This window comes from Macaca nemestrina, chromosome 7, assembly GCF_043159975.1.
Source record: "Macaca nemestrina isolate mMacNem1 chromosome 7, mMacNem.hap1, whole genome shotgun sequence".
NCBI lineage: Eukaryota > Metazoa > Chordata > Mammalia > Primates > Cercopithecidae > Macaca > Macaca nemestrina.
In genome coordinates this window covers 143,583,083-143,599,372 of record NC_092131.1, presented here as the reverse complement: position 1 = coordinate 143,599,372, position 16,290 = coordinate 143,583,083, and the positions used below count along the sequence as shown (strand labels likewise).

Here is a 16,290-nt window from a genome sequence, read left to right as displayed (position 1 = left end):
CACGCCTGTAAGTCCCAACACTGTGGGAGGCCAAGGTGGGAGGATCACTTGAGCCCAGGCGTTCAAGACGAGCTTGGGCAACAAAGCAAGACCCCATCTCTACAAAAGAATTAAAACTTAGCTAGATAGAGTGGCGCATGTCTGTAGTCCCAGCCACTTGGGAGACTGCAGGAGGATTGCTTAAGCCCAGAAGGTCAAGGCTACAGTGAGCCATGATGGTGCCACTGCACTCTAGCCTGGGTGACAGAGTGAGATCCTGTTTCAAAAAAGTTCAGTTTAATTTAAAAAAGAAAGGGGCAAGCATCCAGTCTCATGACATCAGGGCATCACTTAAATGGGACTGTACTGTTAAACCCAAATGTGGCCATGAAAATACATACACATACAGGTATTATAAACAAAGGTTTACAAAGTCGCTTTCCCTTTTTCTTCTTCACTTGCACCTGCTCTGAGTTAATTCACTTTCATTCAGCGTTGCTGGCACCGGCTGCCTTCTTTGTGCAGCAACACCCTGGACAACACCATCCTGGGTCCCTCAGTCCTGTGACCTTCAGCTTCCCTCTGAGTTAGAGGCATTTCGGGTCGAGGAACAAGCCCTCTGAGCTTGGAGAAAACACAAGAGGTCTCATTCCTACCATCTCCACGAGAGAAATCCATACACTGCGGGGGCGGGGGGGGGAAAGCCCTCTTTGATGTTTGCAAAGAGAGTCATAATATCTCCCAGAGCCCACATCTAATGATTCAGAATCATTGTTTCTGGGAGGCAGAACATAGAGAGAAATACATTCTCTTTTCATAAATTCAATAACCTGATCTTGTGAAAAGAAATATAAGTTTTTCTTTATTAAATGGCACCAGCAGGGTCCACACAGGGTTACAATCCAGGATTCTTCCTAGTGAGGAATCCTCTCCCGAGGCCTCAGATTTCTGCTCTAGATGGAGTTTCCCTGGTCACATTCGAGGTCAATGGACTATTTCATGCCTTTCATCTTTAAGACCTGAAATAATTTCTGCGGCCAGAACTTGGGAGTATGTTGTACTGGTCTCTTTGCAGTCACAGGATCAAAAGCATTTTCCCCAAATCATTTTTTAATGTCCATATTAAACATGTCATAAGGTAAAGTGAGCAAAATCACTCAACTTTTTTCCTTAATCTTTGTAATAGCATCATTGTGCTGGGGGTGGCAGGGTAGAATGACAGGCAAATTGTCTTTTCTTTTCTTTCTTTTTTTTTTATTTTTAAAGAAAAACACTTACAAAAAAATCCAAATAAAAGTAAATGATTAGGACCGGGTGTGGTGGCTCACACCTGTAATCCCAACACTTTGGGAGGCCAAGGAGGATGGTGTGAGCCTAGGATTTTGAGACCAGCCTCAGCAGCATAGGGAGACCTCATCTCTACAAAAGAGGAGGAGGAAGAAGGAGGAGGAGGAGGAGGAGGAGGAGGAGCTAGTTCTCAGTAGGAACTAGTTCTCAGCATGAAAGACTCATTTATATTTAAAGTTAATTTCATTTAAAGATATCTCCAAAAAAGTGCCGTCACACAAGATTCCCTGTGCAGACATGGAGTTTCTCAGGAGTGCTCCTGCAAACTCAAGGGTGCCTCAGCCATCAGTGCAGGTTCTGTCCACAGCCCGTTCCCTCGTGAGCCTCAGAAAGCATGCTGGCTTGGCTCCTCACAGCCCACACACCTTGGCAGGTTCCACCCTCCTGAAGAGGTGCTACTCTGGGGACACATGTTGCGGAGATAGGCAATTCTCATTCATAGGATGTGCAAGCTAAAGGGGACTTTGTATCCTCTAAAGCTGACTCCTGGGTTTTACACAGCACCTTCTCCTAAAATCGTGGAACCATAGCATCTCAAATGCAGAAATCAATCTCCTCCTACTCACAACTTAAGGAAAAGGGAAGAAAAAGTGTATCGCCAAGACAAGGGCATGAAACATTTTCCCCGGCTCGGGAACCAGACGTTTAGGGGACAGGAGAGCATCCTCTGCGGCAGCGATAGCCCAGGATGGATGTCAAGGGGTCAGAGCTGGCAGGCACTTGGTCTCGGTGGCTTCATTGGAAGCAGGTGTTGAACCACAACTTTTCTTCCGGAGCTGTTCGCCATTTGCTTTCAAGGGACAGACTCAGCTTGCAGAACCAAAACAGCAGGCAATATAGAAAGGGTCTTTTGGAATTAGACGGACCTGGCTTTTAATCGTGCTCCACTGAACTATCTGGATAACTATAGGTCTCCAAACCTCCACTTCCTTATTTATATTCACCAGGATAATTAACACTGCATCAGTCTAGGTCTCAGCAGAAAACAGGACTCCGCTGGCCTAGATCAGTTGAAGAAAGCAAGTGGGACTCCTTACAGAGGGGTGGACAGTGTTAAGGAAACCAACAAGGACTGAGGCTGCTCCCTGCCTCTAACAGCAGGATGGATGGAGCCAGGGAAGGGACTGGCCGTGGGAGAACCGGAGCCATGGAGGAGGGGCTGCTGCCAATCGTGGGAGGGCAGTGACTGCACAGTCAGGCTCCAGAGCTCTTCTCCGCCCTGATCTCCTGCTAGTGCCTCTCCCTCCAGTGGTCACACCCAACCAGAAACCAATCAGTGAGGGAGCCCGGCAGATGCAGCCTAAGGGATCCCATCCTGGGGCTCAGAGCTGAGCAGTGGAGGGCAGAGTGGATGAGGACAGCGGGGGTAGAGGGAGCAGATGGACACTACCCAGCAGGGCATCATTATTTAACTTGTTATGAGGACAAAAATGACGTATGTAAAACACTTAGTATGCAGCTTGATGCATAGTAGGATCTCAACAAACGGAAGCTATTTTCTCATTCTTGGTGTCTTTAATGCAGTTGTATATCCATGTCATTCTTCACTCAGAGAGCCTGTTAAGTACTCCTTGGATGCCTAGTGTGTGCTGTGCCCTTGTGGAGATCCAAGCAATAGTGTGGTTCTGAGACTGCCTTTGGGGAGATAAGACATGGACACAGATGCCCATGAGACAAGGCAGAGGCCACAAAGGACTGCAGCTTCTAGTGCTCTTTTTCTTCTTTTTCAATACTTGTAAAAGCTCTTTCTTTTTCCAATAGGATTCCAATTAGAACACATATTTACTGCAGAAAACATGAAACTTGCAGAAGAACATAAAGAAGAGAATAAAAATGACCACTGTGCCCTCTCCAGAGATAAGCACTGTTAATATTTTTTGTGAATTCCCCTACTTCTACACATTCTGTTTTGCAGAGTTGGTCTCACACTAGACAATGTCATAGCCTGTGTTTTTTTGTTTTTGTTTTCTTCTTCACTTCTTTCATAAGCATTGAAATCATTCCAAAAATAGTTTTTAATGGCTTCATAAGAGTAAATCACATGTTGGGGACGATGAACTGAGAATCAGCAGACTAACTTCTAATTGCGGCTTCATCAGTTATTAGCCACGTGACAACGACAAGCTACTTAACTTTTTCTGAGCTTCAGCTTCTTCCTTTGTAAAATGATGTGGGAGGGAAGATAAAGTAGGCATCTTATAAAGTTGTTGTAAAGAGAAATGAGATAATTTTGTGAAACTATTAGCTCAATGTCTGGGACATGGTGAAGAGCTAAATGGTAGTTATCATAATTGCTGTTATTAGTTCATAGCCATCCCTCTATTACTGAATATTTCAGGTGTTTTTAGTTTATTTTTAAACAAATGTTATGACATTTTTTAACTTCAATCTCTTTCCACAATTCAGCTTTTTTCTTAGAGTATATAAAGCTAGTGGTCCTGGGTATAAACATGTAGAAGTTTAAGTTCTGGAGTCAGGTTGCGAGAGTTGACGCCCCAGCCATATACGACTTACCAGCTGTGTGATCCCAGAAAAGTCACTTAACTTCTCTGTGCTTCAGTCTCCTCTTCTCTAAAATGAGATAATAATAGTATCATTTGTCTGAGGGTTAAGTGAGATGACAGATGCAAGGCACCTGGCAAAAGCCAAAATAGATATTAGCCAATGTTATTACTATGCATACTGCCATTATATGCTTTTACTTGCATTTAACACTGGGCTGAACACACAGTTAACTTCCAATTAATACATATCATATTAAACTGAATTGAAGATCGGTTACTGTGAGTGTTCCTTGAGTTCTCTGGAAGATGTCCTGACTACTCATAAGGAGGTTAACCCAAGGCCGGTCCTCCCACATCTTACCCCCTCCCCTACTTTGGAAAGTTCTTTCTTTGGAAACTGTCTTTGGAAAGAACTGTCCTTTTTGTCTCAGTTTGACTTTATAAGACTGTTCACTTGTTACAGAGTTTCCTTGACAACCCCCAAATAGTGTAAGACGTCTCCAGAGGTTTCTGGGGTGACGGGCTAATTCCCTCTCTCCAGTGGTGCCACCCAAGAGTTTAGGGACCTTTCCCAGGACTTGCGCCTGTAGTTCTTTTCTTTTTTTTTTTTTGAAACAGAGTCTTGCTCTGTCACCCAGGCTGGAGTGCAGTGGTGCAATCTCGGCTCATTGCAACCTCCACCTCCCAGGTTCAAGCAATTCTCCTACCTCAGCCTCCCGAGTAGCTGTGACTACAGGTGCCTGCCACCACGCCCAGCTAATTTTTGTATTTTTAGTAGAAATGGGGTTTCACCAAGTTGGCCAGGATGGTTCCAATCTCTTGACTTCATGATCGGCCTACCTCAGCCTCCCAAAGTGCTGGGATTACAGGTGTGAGGCACCACGCCCAGCCAGCTTTTTTCTTACTTCTCACCCACAGCCTGTTTTGCTGTCTTGAGGGCATCAAATTACCTTATTCCAGGCTTGGGATTTGAGCATCTATTGTGTTACAGCAGGGGTCCTCAACCCCTGGGCCAGAGACTGTGGGCCATTAGGATCCGGGCCTCACAGCCAGAGGTGAGTGGCGGGCGAGCACGCATTACCACCTGAGCTCCGCCTCCTGTCAGAGCAGTGGCGGCATAAGATTCTCACAGGAGCACAAACCCTATTGTAAACTGCACATGCTAGGGATCTAGGTTGTGCACTCCTTATGAGAATCTAATGCCTGATGATCTGAGGTGGAACAGTTTCATCCTAAAGCCATCCTCCCTGCCCCTACACCAGTCCATGGAAAAACCGTCTTCCATGAAACCCATCCCTGGTGCCCAAAAGGCTAGGGACCACTGGTGCATAGGGTACTGTAGTAGGTACCAGATACTACCTGAGCGAGCTCTTACCTAAAGCAGAAAGCTCTTGGCCAACAAATCAACTCTTAGTATTTGCCTCTTGTTGTGAACATAAATAAACATTTGGTGCTTCAGAGATAACCCCTTTGGTAAACCCAAGAGATATCCCCACTCACATAAGCAAATTAAACACAAAATCCAAATGGGAAGATTAGTTTACGCCAAGGATAGGATTGTGTAATCTAGAAACTCAGCAATACCGGCATACCAGGACACTGGAGCTGATGTGTTAGCAATACAGCATTGGCAATACCCTCTGCTGGGCTTGCTGTATAGCTACCAACCTCCAGCAGAAATGGTACCACTTAAGAGTTAGTAGATTGATCGATGAAGAGATGAACTTCCACATGCTGGGTACAAGGAATGGATGGTCAAGTGGCTAGTTACCATGATCTAATTTTTTAACATTCTCCTACGACGAAGCTTGAAACTCAGGTCTTGAATCCTCACGGGTGATTTCCATGTTGTTAGATGTTAATGTGCATTGTGATATGTCACCCCCAAGCAAACCATCAGTTCATTCATCCCACAAAAGTTTATTAAGCACCTACTGTGTGCAAGGCACTGTTAGGATTCGTGGATTAACCACTGTCTAAATAGGAAAGGAAAATACACAGCAAGCATTCCATAAATCCCTTATCCTTTGCCCAAGCCAGACACTCATCTTGCCACAAGCCTGGACATGGCCTCAGAATCCATCTCAACACAGGGCTCTAGGCAGCTATTATCAATCAAATGGAATTAACATTCCATATTAAGCCTGTTTGCAATCTTGGAGCTAGAACACTGTAGATACTTAGAGAATATGGCGACAAGAGAGCTCAGGAGGTCAAGGCTGCAGTAAGCCGAGGTGGCACTGCACCCCAGCCTGAGTGACAGAGAGAGACCCTGTCTCAAAAAAAAAAAGAAAACTCAAAACTAAACAAAAGCCAATCCTGGTCTGGAAGCTGGACCCTGTATCCAACCCTGGGGAATCCACTGGGGAGAATAGGGAGACAAGAGAAAGAAGTCCAAGCAGTAATCAGCCATTTTGGAATGAGGTAGGATAATTTTCGAAACAGCTCCGTAGCTGTGCCACCATGCAAGCTAAGCCAACACCATCTAGGGTAAGGGAGGCTAAGAGCACAGATGCTGCTATTTGACATTGAGCAAGTCACTTTCATCTATCTGAGCTCCAGTTTTCTTATTTATAAAACAGGGGTGATAATAACAATGCCTACATCATAGGGTTGTGATAAGGAAATGAGATGTTGCAATGTATTCAACAATGCAAAAATGTATTTAACATTTAATGATGCAATGTGTTTAACAATGCCTGTCTAATAGTAAGCCATTTGCTTTCGATAACTAAATGTAGACTGTATTCGGTAAAGAAGAATAAAATAAATTATCCTCTTCCAACCAATCCATCAGTAGGAGGACATTCTGGACATTTGATAAAACGGAAAGCTTCTAGGCCCAAGTTCTGGAACTAGAGTTATGTTATTTCTATTAGGAAATACACTCATTGAACCTCACAGAGCTTGTTTCCAGGAACTGTCCCAGAATATAAATATTTGGTCACTAGGGCATATATTTCTTAGCTGGAGCTCTGCCCCACCCTGAGACACACCCCACCAGACAGCAGCAATAGTGTAAAATGGCAGTGTGTTCCCTCTTGCCTCATCAAATGCCTAAAAGGCATATATTCTTTGATTTACAGAAGGAGGCCCTCGCCAAACACATGAAATATTACAACAGAACTTGCACCTAGAAATCAATGAGAATGCCAGATATCCTATACTCCTATTCTGCCACCTTTTGTTGGTGAATATTTATCATTATTACATTACAAACACAACATAAGTCCTGTGTAGACATTTAGGAAATACATAGAAGGAAAAACAAGAAGATAAACCACCATTCAGGAGCAAAAAAAAAATGTTGGTAACATTTTGATACCTATCCAAACTTTTCCCTCTACATGTTTAAATTTTAAGAAATAAGAGATTTTTTGGCCGGGCGCGGTGGCTCAAGCCTGTAATCTCAGCACTTTGGGAGGCCGAGACAGGCAGATCACGAGGTCAGGAGATCGAGACCATCCTGGCTAACATGGTGAAACCCCGTCTCTGCTAAAAAGTACAAAAAACTAGCCGGACGAGGTGGCGGGCGCCTGTAGTCCCAGCTACTCGGGAGGCTGAGGCAGAGCTTGCAGTGAGCCGAGATCCAGCCACTGCACTTCAGCCTAGGCGACAGAGCGAGACTCCGTCCCAAAAAAAAAAAGAAATAAGAGATTTTTAAATTGAAAAGTCCTGCTTACATTCTCTCTCTTTCTCTCTCCCTCTCTCTAGTTTATCATTACCAGTTCAAGATCCAGTTCATCAACCAAACTGAGACGCCAATACAAACAACTTTTACCATGTCACTACTCGGAACAAAAGAGAAAATGCAGAAAATTGCCATCACTCTGTGAGTAGGAGGTGTAGCCCCCTAGGGTGATGACGCGCCTATTTTTCTTGCAAGGGTATAAATGGACTCTGTAATTTTCAAGAGTCAGGCCAGCTACTACTACTTTATTCCAGATGTAAACCAAAAAGTATCTGAGACACGTCTCAATCAATTTAGAAGTTTATTTTGCCAAGGTTAAAGACATGCCCATGACACAGCCTCAGGAGGTGCTGGTGACCTGTATCCAAGGTGGTCAGGCTACAGCTTGGTTTTATACGTTACAGGAAGATACAAGACATCAATCAGTACTTGTAAGATGTACACTGGTTTGGTCCAGAAAGGCGGGACAACTCAAAGTGGTTTGGGGTTGGGGGTGCAGGGGAACTTCCAGGTCACGGGCGCATTCAAAGATTTTCTGATTGGCATTGGTTGAACGAGTTTATCTAAAGATCTAGAATCAATAGAAGAGAGTGTCTGGATTAAGATAAGGGGTTGCGGAGACCAAGGTTCTTATTATGCAGGTGAAGCCTCCAGGTAGCAGGCTTCAGAGAGAATTGATTGTAAATGTTTCTTATCAGACTTAAAAAGGTGCCAGACTTAGTTAATTCTCTCCTGGATCAGTGAAAAGACCTGGAAAGGGAAGGGAATTCTCTACAGAATGTGGAGTTTCCCCCCAAGAGACAGCTGTTCAGGGCCCTTTCAAAACACATCAAAGAAATATATTTTAGGGTAAAATCATTGAATTTCTTTCAGGGCCTACTGTCTGTCAGGTGATGCTATACTAGACTCTGGCTGGAATTTGGTGTCTTATTGCTACAAAAAGTCTGCTTCATCAGTCTTAAAATCTGAGTTTTAATGTTAATGCTGGTCAGTCGTGCCTGAATTCCAAAGGGAGGAGAGTACAATGAGGCATGTCCCACCTCCCCTTCCCACCATGGCCTTGAACTTGTTTTTCAGGTTAACTTTGGAATGCCCTTGGCTGAGAGAAGAGGTCCATTCAGATGGTTGGGGGGCTTAGAGTTTTATTTTTAGTTTACACAGGCTTGAGCATTTGAGCACCAATCACCGTGCAGGGCACTGTGGTAGGTGCCAGGTACTACCTGAGCTAGCTCTTGTCTAAAGCGGAAAACTCTTGGTCCACAAATCAACCGTTAGTGTTTGGTTCTTTTTGTGAACATAAATAAATATTTGGTGCTTCAGAAACAACCCCTTTAGTAAACACAGCCCATCCCACATAGCCATCCTGGTCAGACAGGACATTCACCCAAGCCCAGACCCTCAAGTCCCTCCTCAGCCTCTCCAGGTCCCACCACCTGCTCAATGTTATGCACTGTGGACTGAACAGACAGGGAAACTGGAGATGGCCCCACCAGGGCCTGCAGTACAGAGGCGAGTGGTGAGGGGCAGAGCAGGTGTTCCCAAGAAGGTCCCAAGAGCCTTTCCAGTGAGTTCATAACCCAGAAATTAAAGTGGTATCTTTTGACTTGGCACAGATTTCCAATTTCAATCAGCCTGCTCTGCCAGCCTCCCCATCTGTCCTTCACCCTGTTACCCACCTGCTCACTCTGAGGCTCCCCAGCCTCTCTGGCCTTTCCGCCCTCAGTGTGGACTCTCCCTGGGAAGTGACAGTAGCCTCTCACCCACTCCAGGGATGGTCCTGAGCTTCCCGAAAATTGCCCCCAGCTTTGGATCTCTGATCATCACACTGATTCAGTCATTCAGCGAGCATTTGTTGGTGCTCTGTCCAACACCTACCTAAGGATACAGAGGACCCTAGCCTCTGGATGCTCACAACCTGGCAGGGCAAGGGGATTCCTAAACAATTCTTAACAGCACACTCAGGAAGAGCTATGCCAAGCCACACAAGGGACCCCTCCATCCATCTGCCTCGCCCTAAATCCAGCGCTGCCTCTGCACAGCCAAAAATCTCTCCCAGGGGATAGTTCTCAAGAGCAGAAAGGGCATCTCGCTATTCTGTCAACGTTGGGATATTTTAATGTCTTGGAGATTAGTGACTAAAGCTGATAACGATACCTCAGAGTCTGCATTTAAATCTTGCTCTAAATCGGTGCATCCTTTTTATGTGGAGTTTTTCTACTACTGTTATGCCTCACTGTTTTAATAGAGGTTTCTATTTATATGGGGGGAGGAGCATTATGTGGGAGAGAGTGCATGGTGTAGGCATACTATGTTAAACCTACAGAAAGCTGAACTGTCCGGACGCCATTGCCAAAGCCCCTCTGTCTCCAAGGCAGCTTCTTCCTAAAAGCTAAGCTAGAGAAAGTTAACTAGGTTTGTTATAGCGGGACTTCTCAGAGCCCTTTTGATGTGTTAACACAGAAAATAGTATAGTTTTCCCAATTTTATTATCTGGAAATCTCTTTTTTATCCTGGCACACCTACTGCTAGCTCTATCAATAGTCTGTTGAACGCTAGTTTGGGAAATGCAGCAAAAATCCCAAGTCATTCAGGGAAACATAACACATCCTGAATGTGTGTGACCGTCACTTTGCTGTTACAACTAAACTGATTGTGTCTGATTTTCTTTGTGTGTTCAAGGGGCAAAGGAATTGCTAGCAATAAAACATATTCCTTTCTTATCACGCTGGATGTGGATATCGGTGAGCTGATCATGATCAAGTTCAAGTGGGAAAGCAGTACAGTGTGGGCCAATGTCTGGAACACAGTCCAGACCATCATCCCATGGAGCACAGGGCCCCGCCACCCAGGCCTCGTTCTGAAGACGATCAGAGTCAAAGCGGGAGAAACCCAGCAAAGGTGACCGCTGATTCAATCTCCTGCTAACGTCTATGAAGCACCCGCTTGTGCCAGGCAGTTTCACAATTTAATACTCACGTTCATCATGTGCAGTGAGTATTATTAGGCCCTAGCGATGGAGTATAGAAGCTCAGAAAGGTGAAGTGACTATCCCAACTTTACACAGCCGTAGGTGCCAGGACAAGGATTCGCACCCAGGTCTTTGAATCCCACACCAGCGTCTCCCCACTGCCCGTGGCTAACGCTGCCTGCCCCTGGAGCCTGAGAACCGCCACACCAGCCCGAGGCTTCTCAAGCTTCAGGGCAGGTGAATCACCAGGTGATGTCAGCGCTGCCGCTCCAAGGTGCTGTGCTAGATGCAACATCTCTTTTTTGTTGTTTGCCCAAAGAAACGCTTTTAACAGCTCACAATCTCAAAAATCTCAGTGTATCTCCCTCTCTGTGGTGGTATCTTTCAAATGTCAGATGCCAAAGAATCACTGGGAAGCCAAACACACTTGCAGAATTCCTGGACCTATCTGCAGATTCGTGGTGGGCTTGGGAAGGGGTCTAGGATGCCTGTTGTTGAATAACAGCCCTAAGAAATTCCAATGTGGAACAATGGGTCACCCTTAAGAAATGCTGTTGTGTTTGATTTAACATCTCCCGTGGCCCCAAAGTCTCCAGGGATATGGAGGAGTTGGGGTGGGGAGCAAAGAAAAGGAAGGATGGGGCTGGGCGTGGTGGCTCACACCTGTAATCCCAGCACTTTGGGAGGCCTAGGTGGGTGGATCACCTGAGGTCAGGAGTTCAAGACCAGCCTGGCCAACATGGTGAAACCCTGTCTCTATAAAAATGCAAAAATTAGCTGGGCATGGTGGCACACGCTGGTAGTCCCAGCTACTCAGGGGACTGAGGCAGGAGAATTGGTTGAACCCAGGAGGTGGCGGTTGCAGTGAGCCGAGATCGCAGCACTGCACAGAGAGAGACTCCATCTCAAAAAACAAAAGAAAAGGAAGGACCCTCCAGCGCTCCTGAAGTCCTCACAGCAGAGGAAAGGGCTGCCCACCAGCACATCCTGCCATAGCGACTGTGCTTTTCTGTCATCCGTGGTTCTCCATGGCAGAATTCCAGGCGTCCCTGGGCCCTCTCCTCTCTCCGCCCTTCTCTATTCAGGACACAGTCTCTCCTCTCCCACCTTCCTTGTCGCAAAGGCCATGTTTCTCTTTGGCTTGTCTTCATAGAGGCGGAAAACAGCAGGCTTCTAACCTCTGAACTACCCTCTTCCCTCACCCCCTGGGTTTCAGTGCCAGGAGCCAGCCTGTGGCAGATGTCTGCCCCCGAGTCCCTTACACAACCACACTCTGAGATTTTATCTCCCTAGGGTGCAAAATCCTGGCAGTTTCTAAGAGCATACTCTGCCGTCTGCCAACAGATCTCCCAATATGATCAATCTGGGAAGATTAAACTGCTCGTTCCTCTTCTGCACTGAACTCTTCTCACATGACTCTGTGGCCCATTGGAGCAGTGCTGCTTCTGAGCTCCGACCCTGCCCACGTGCTCTTAGCTGGAGAGTAATTCCTCAGTTTTGGTGGCTGCTCACCCTGACAATCCCATGTGGCTCGACCTGAAAGGTTGTCCAAAGGACAACACTACCCTCTCCACTGGGGCACACCCATGTGGTACGGAAGAAGAAACGAGGAGAGGGAGGGGCCTGGCGCTTCCGGGGCTCCCACACATGGTGGGCATTGAACCAGGTGCTCCATGGCATTCATCTCATGTGATCTTCGCTGTGACCCTGAAATGGGTAGTATTGGCTGTGCAGGTTAGGAACCTGAGGCTCACAGAAGTTACACAGCTTGGGGACAGTGCTCAAAATTGTCCCAGTCCAGATTTGACTGGGATTTGTTCGATTTATTACCCATTTGTTGAGGGTGTGCTGTTTCCAACAGTTCTTTCTTCCATTAGTTTTGGTTCCATTAATCTGAATTTTCTCAGTCTAATCTAGCAGAGTTGCAGTGCTGGACATTAACATATATATGTATCAAACCCATCCTTAGGGCTGTAGGAGTTACTGCTAAAAAAGCATCAGGGCATGGCAGTTATGGGAGCTATAATTTTTTTTAGGTTGTAAATATTGAGTGAGTGCCTCCTCTGTGTCTACACAGTACCAGGTACTATTGGAGAACACACATAAAAAAAAAATCTGAGTTGTGGCTCTTGGTAGAAATAAACTCCAGGACCTAACCGGGAAAATAAGATGAATTAATTTTACTAACAGTGTGGTCCACCCTAGGGCTTCTCCAACTTTCACGAGCGTACAAAGCATCTGGGAATCCTGTTAAAATGCAGGTTCTGCTTTAGTGAGTCTGGGGTGAACCTGATGTTCTGCATTTCTAACAAGCGACCAGGCGATGCTGTTGCTGCGGGTCCACGGACCACACTTTGAATAGTGAGAGTCCAGCATTACACAACCCAGGAAGCGTAAGAAGAAAGTTCAGACCGGTACACTTGGGGCTGTGCTGCAGCACGCTTTGAGGAGGCCAAGAGGTGTTCCCAGGGAGACAGGCAGCCGGCAAAGCAATATGGCTGGCAGGATCAGATGGACTCCAGTGTCAGCCAGTCCTAAACTCACATTTTAACTTCACCGCTCACAATCTGTGTAGCCTCAAGCAATAACTTCACTCTTCAAGACTCAGTTGTTTAGTGATAAATGAGAATCATAATATACATTTCATGACACTAATAACAACTACCAATTTTTTAGTGACTTTTGCAGACCCAAATCCCAGAATCGGGATGGAAAGATGAGACTCTACACTCTTAATATCGCTGCTAAGTGCAAGGGGGAAAAGGAGTGGGTTAGGTAACTTGCTCTGTGCCTCCATGGAAGAAATTCAGTGGAAGGGGGTTTTCTTCCCCCAAAGGCACAAAGCCAGGGATGAGTAGGGTTGTGGAGATGGTGAAGAGGAAGAAGAGACTATTGGCCGTACAGCAAGACCAAGTATAATAACTGGCTAAAACTAATGAGAAGACATTTAATTTCCACAGTACTCACATAAATGCAAAATAAAAATCAATGAAATTATCACTGGTTACTCATTAGTTTGGCAGGAATTCAAAAATAGACAACATCCAGAGTTAGTAAAGATGTGGAGAAACGGGCATTCTCATACACTAATAGTGAGAGTGTAAATTACAGGCATTTTGTAGGGGAATTTCATTCAACAACTAACGTTTAGTGAGTACCTACCTTATGCCAGACACTGTTGTGGACACCAGATGTATAATAGTGAACAGACAGGCCGGGCGCGGTGGCTCACGCCTGTAATCCCAGCCCTTTGGGAGCCCAAGGCAGATGGATCACGAGGTCAGGAGATCGAGACCATCTTGGCCAACATGGTGAAACCCCATTTACTAAAATACAAAAAATTAGCCGGGCGTGGTGGCACATGCCTATAATCCCAGCTACTTGGAAGGCTGAGGCAGAGGAATCGCTTGAACCCGGGAGGCGGAGACTGCGGTGAGCTGAGATCACGCCACTGCACTCCAGCCTGGTGACAGAGCAAGAGTCCGTCTCAAAAAAAAAAAAAAAATAGTGAACAGACAGAGTCCTTGGTCTCACGAAATGTACATTGTCACAATTTTAAATATGCATACTACTTTGAGCCAGAATTTTATTTCTAGGTATCTTATGGTCTTTCTGGAGTATTTGTGCACATAATCAAAATATGCACAAAGGCTATATATGAATACATATGTACAGAATGTCTGTTGCAGTACTATTAAATAAATAGTATACATAATAAGTAAACAGTAAATTCTTGAGAAAATCTTAATGTCTAACAGTAGGAAAATGCATTGTGGTACATCCTTAAAATGGAATGTCATGCAACAGATGAAAAATAGTGAAATAGACTTCTACATACTAATATGAGCAGGTTTCTGAGTGCCATTTTCTGGTACCAAGGAAAAATTGCAGGAAAACATATACAATATGATCCCACTCAGTATATGTGTAAATGCATAGGAACAAGTCTGGAAATGCATAAACCAAACCATAAATGTAGAGAGGGGAGTGATGTTAGTGAAGGCCGGTGGCAAAGAGGTTCTTTACTATTTGGCTTCATTTATTCCTTTACCATTTGAATTTTCAAGAATGCAATCACAAATTACTCATAGTATTTTTAAATTTTAAAAGTTCAGTTTAGTAAAGACTTGACCTTAGATGCAATTCAAAGAAAAAAGAAATAATAAACTAGAATTTTTCTACAGATATACCTATAGATATATATTTAACAGATGCAATTGGAATTAGTAACACAAAATGGTATCTCGGGCCAGGCCAATGGCCGAAGCAGTCTAGTTGTTGTTTCCAAAACACATGGTGGTGTCCTCTTTAGTGGACAATGTCAGCTCCAATAAGAGGAAGGGGCAGGGCTTACAGGGCTGAGCCAGGCAGAAACCGATGACAGTGACCTCATGCCATGGACCTTTAAGAACAGCACTGACAAACTGGAGCTTGCCCACAGAGGGAAGGCTGGGGAGGTAGGCCGGCCTTAGGAGGAAGGGTTGAGGAACTAGAAATGTTTGTCCTGAAGTCAAGGCAAATATGGTCAAGGAAACAATAGTCACCCTCAAATCTTTGGTGAGCTGTCATACCAGAGAACAAAGGAGGGCTGCCCCAGGACTTTCCTTCTTACAGAACTGAAATCACCCCAGGGTAGAACCCCAGGAAGTCTTATTCTGATTGCTGTCACTGACTTGGGTTTTGTTTTTCTCTGAAGTTACAAAAATATTTGCGAACATAAGAATCTCATTTTTTTTTTTTTTTTTTTTTTTTTTTGAGACAGAGTCTTGCTCTGTCGCCCAGGCTGGGGTACAGTGGCCGGATCTCAGCTCACTGCAAGCTCCGCCTCCCGGGTTTAGACCATTCTCCTGCCTCAGCCTCCCGAGTAGCTGGGACTACAGGCGCCCGCCACCTCGCCCGGCTAGTTTTTTGTATTTTTTAGTAGAGATGGGATTTCACGGTGTTAGCCAGGATGGTCTCGATCTCCTGACCTCGTGATCCGCCCGTCTCGGCCTCCCAAAGTGCTGGGATTACAGGCTTGAGCCACCGCGCCCGGCCAAGAATCTCATTTTTAAAAAGACATCACATGCTTTACACAAATTGAGTGGAATTTGATAAAGGATGAAACACTTCAATAAGCTCCACCTAAAACTTAATGCTGTGTTTGCTTTCTGTTTTCTATTCAGAATGACATTTTGTTCAGAAAACACAGATGATCTACAACTTCGCCCAACCCAGGAAAAAATCTTCGTGAAATGTGAAATAAAGTCTAAAACATCAAAGCAAAAGATCAGATGAGATTTATTGAAGACCCAGTGGAAAGAATAAATGAATCTTACTCCTTATCTGGAATGGTTGCCTTATTTAGAAGCCAAAATTACATAAAGAATCTCACATAAAGCTTGAATAAAATTTATATTTAAGGGGGGTAATGTTTCACTCTCGTAAACTGAGCTTTTCAAAATGATATAACTATTTTCCAGTATTAGTACAACCAAAAATTTCCCAATTTTATCTCTGGTTAAATGTTAATATATGCAAATAAGTACAAATGCAAGAGCCGGTTTAGATCTGTTGTTCTAATTTACAATGTCTTTTATAATTAAGTCAAGTTTCCCTCATGTCCTTGCTAGTTTATTCTGACCAGTTTTTGAACCATGCTAGAAAGATCCTTTTTATTAGGTAACTAGTGCTTCAATAAAGCAAAATTCTAATTAATCACCACTAGTTGTGTATACCAAAATGCATACCCTTTAAGACAATACAGTTCATAGAAGAAGAAAAAATTAAAATTATTCTAATAGTTATACAAATCATATAAT

The 16,290-nt window shown here is 44.6% G+C and overlaps 1 protein-coding gene across 3 annotated transcripts in view; it reads left to right on the top strand.

Moving 5' to 3' along the window:
* Positions 1-15,813, top strand: part of LOC105489645 (lipase C, hepatic type) — a 175,983-nt gene extending 160,170 nt beyond the window's left edge. For all 3 annotated transcript variants that reach the window (XM_071066784.1, XM_011754654.3, XM_011754656.2), the window contains 3 exons: positions 7,545-7,662; positions 10,201-10,419; positions 15,655-15,813. In XM_071066784.1, the coding sequence (XP_070922885.1) occupies positions 7,545-7,662; positions 10,201-10,419; positions 15,655-15,766 (449 nt within the window). In that variant the 3' untranslated portion in view covers positions 15,767-15,813. The remainder of the gene's footprint in view (positions 1-7,544; positions 7,663-10,200; positions 10,420-15,654) is intronic.
* Positions 15,814-16,290: the final 477 nt, after the last annotated feature.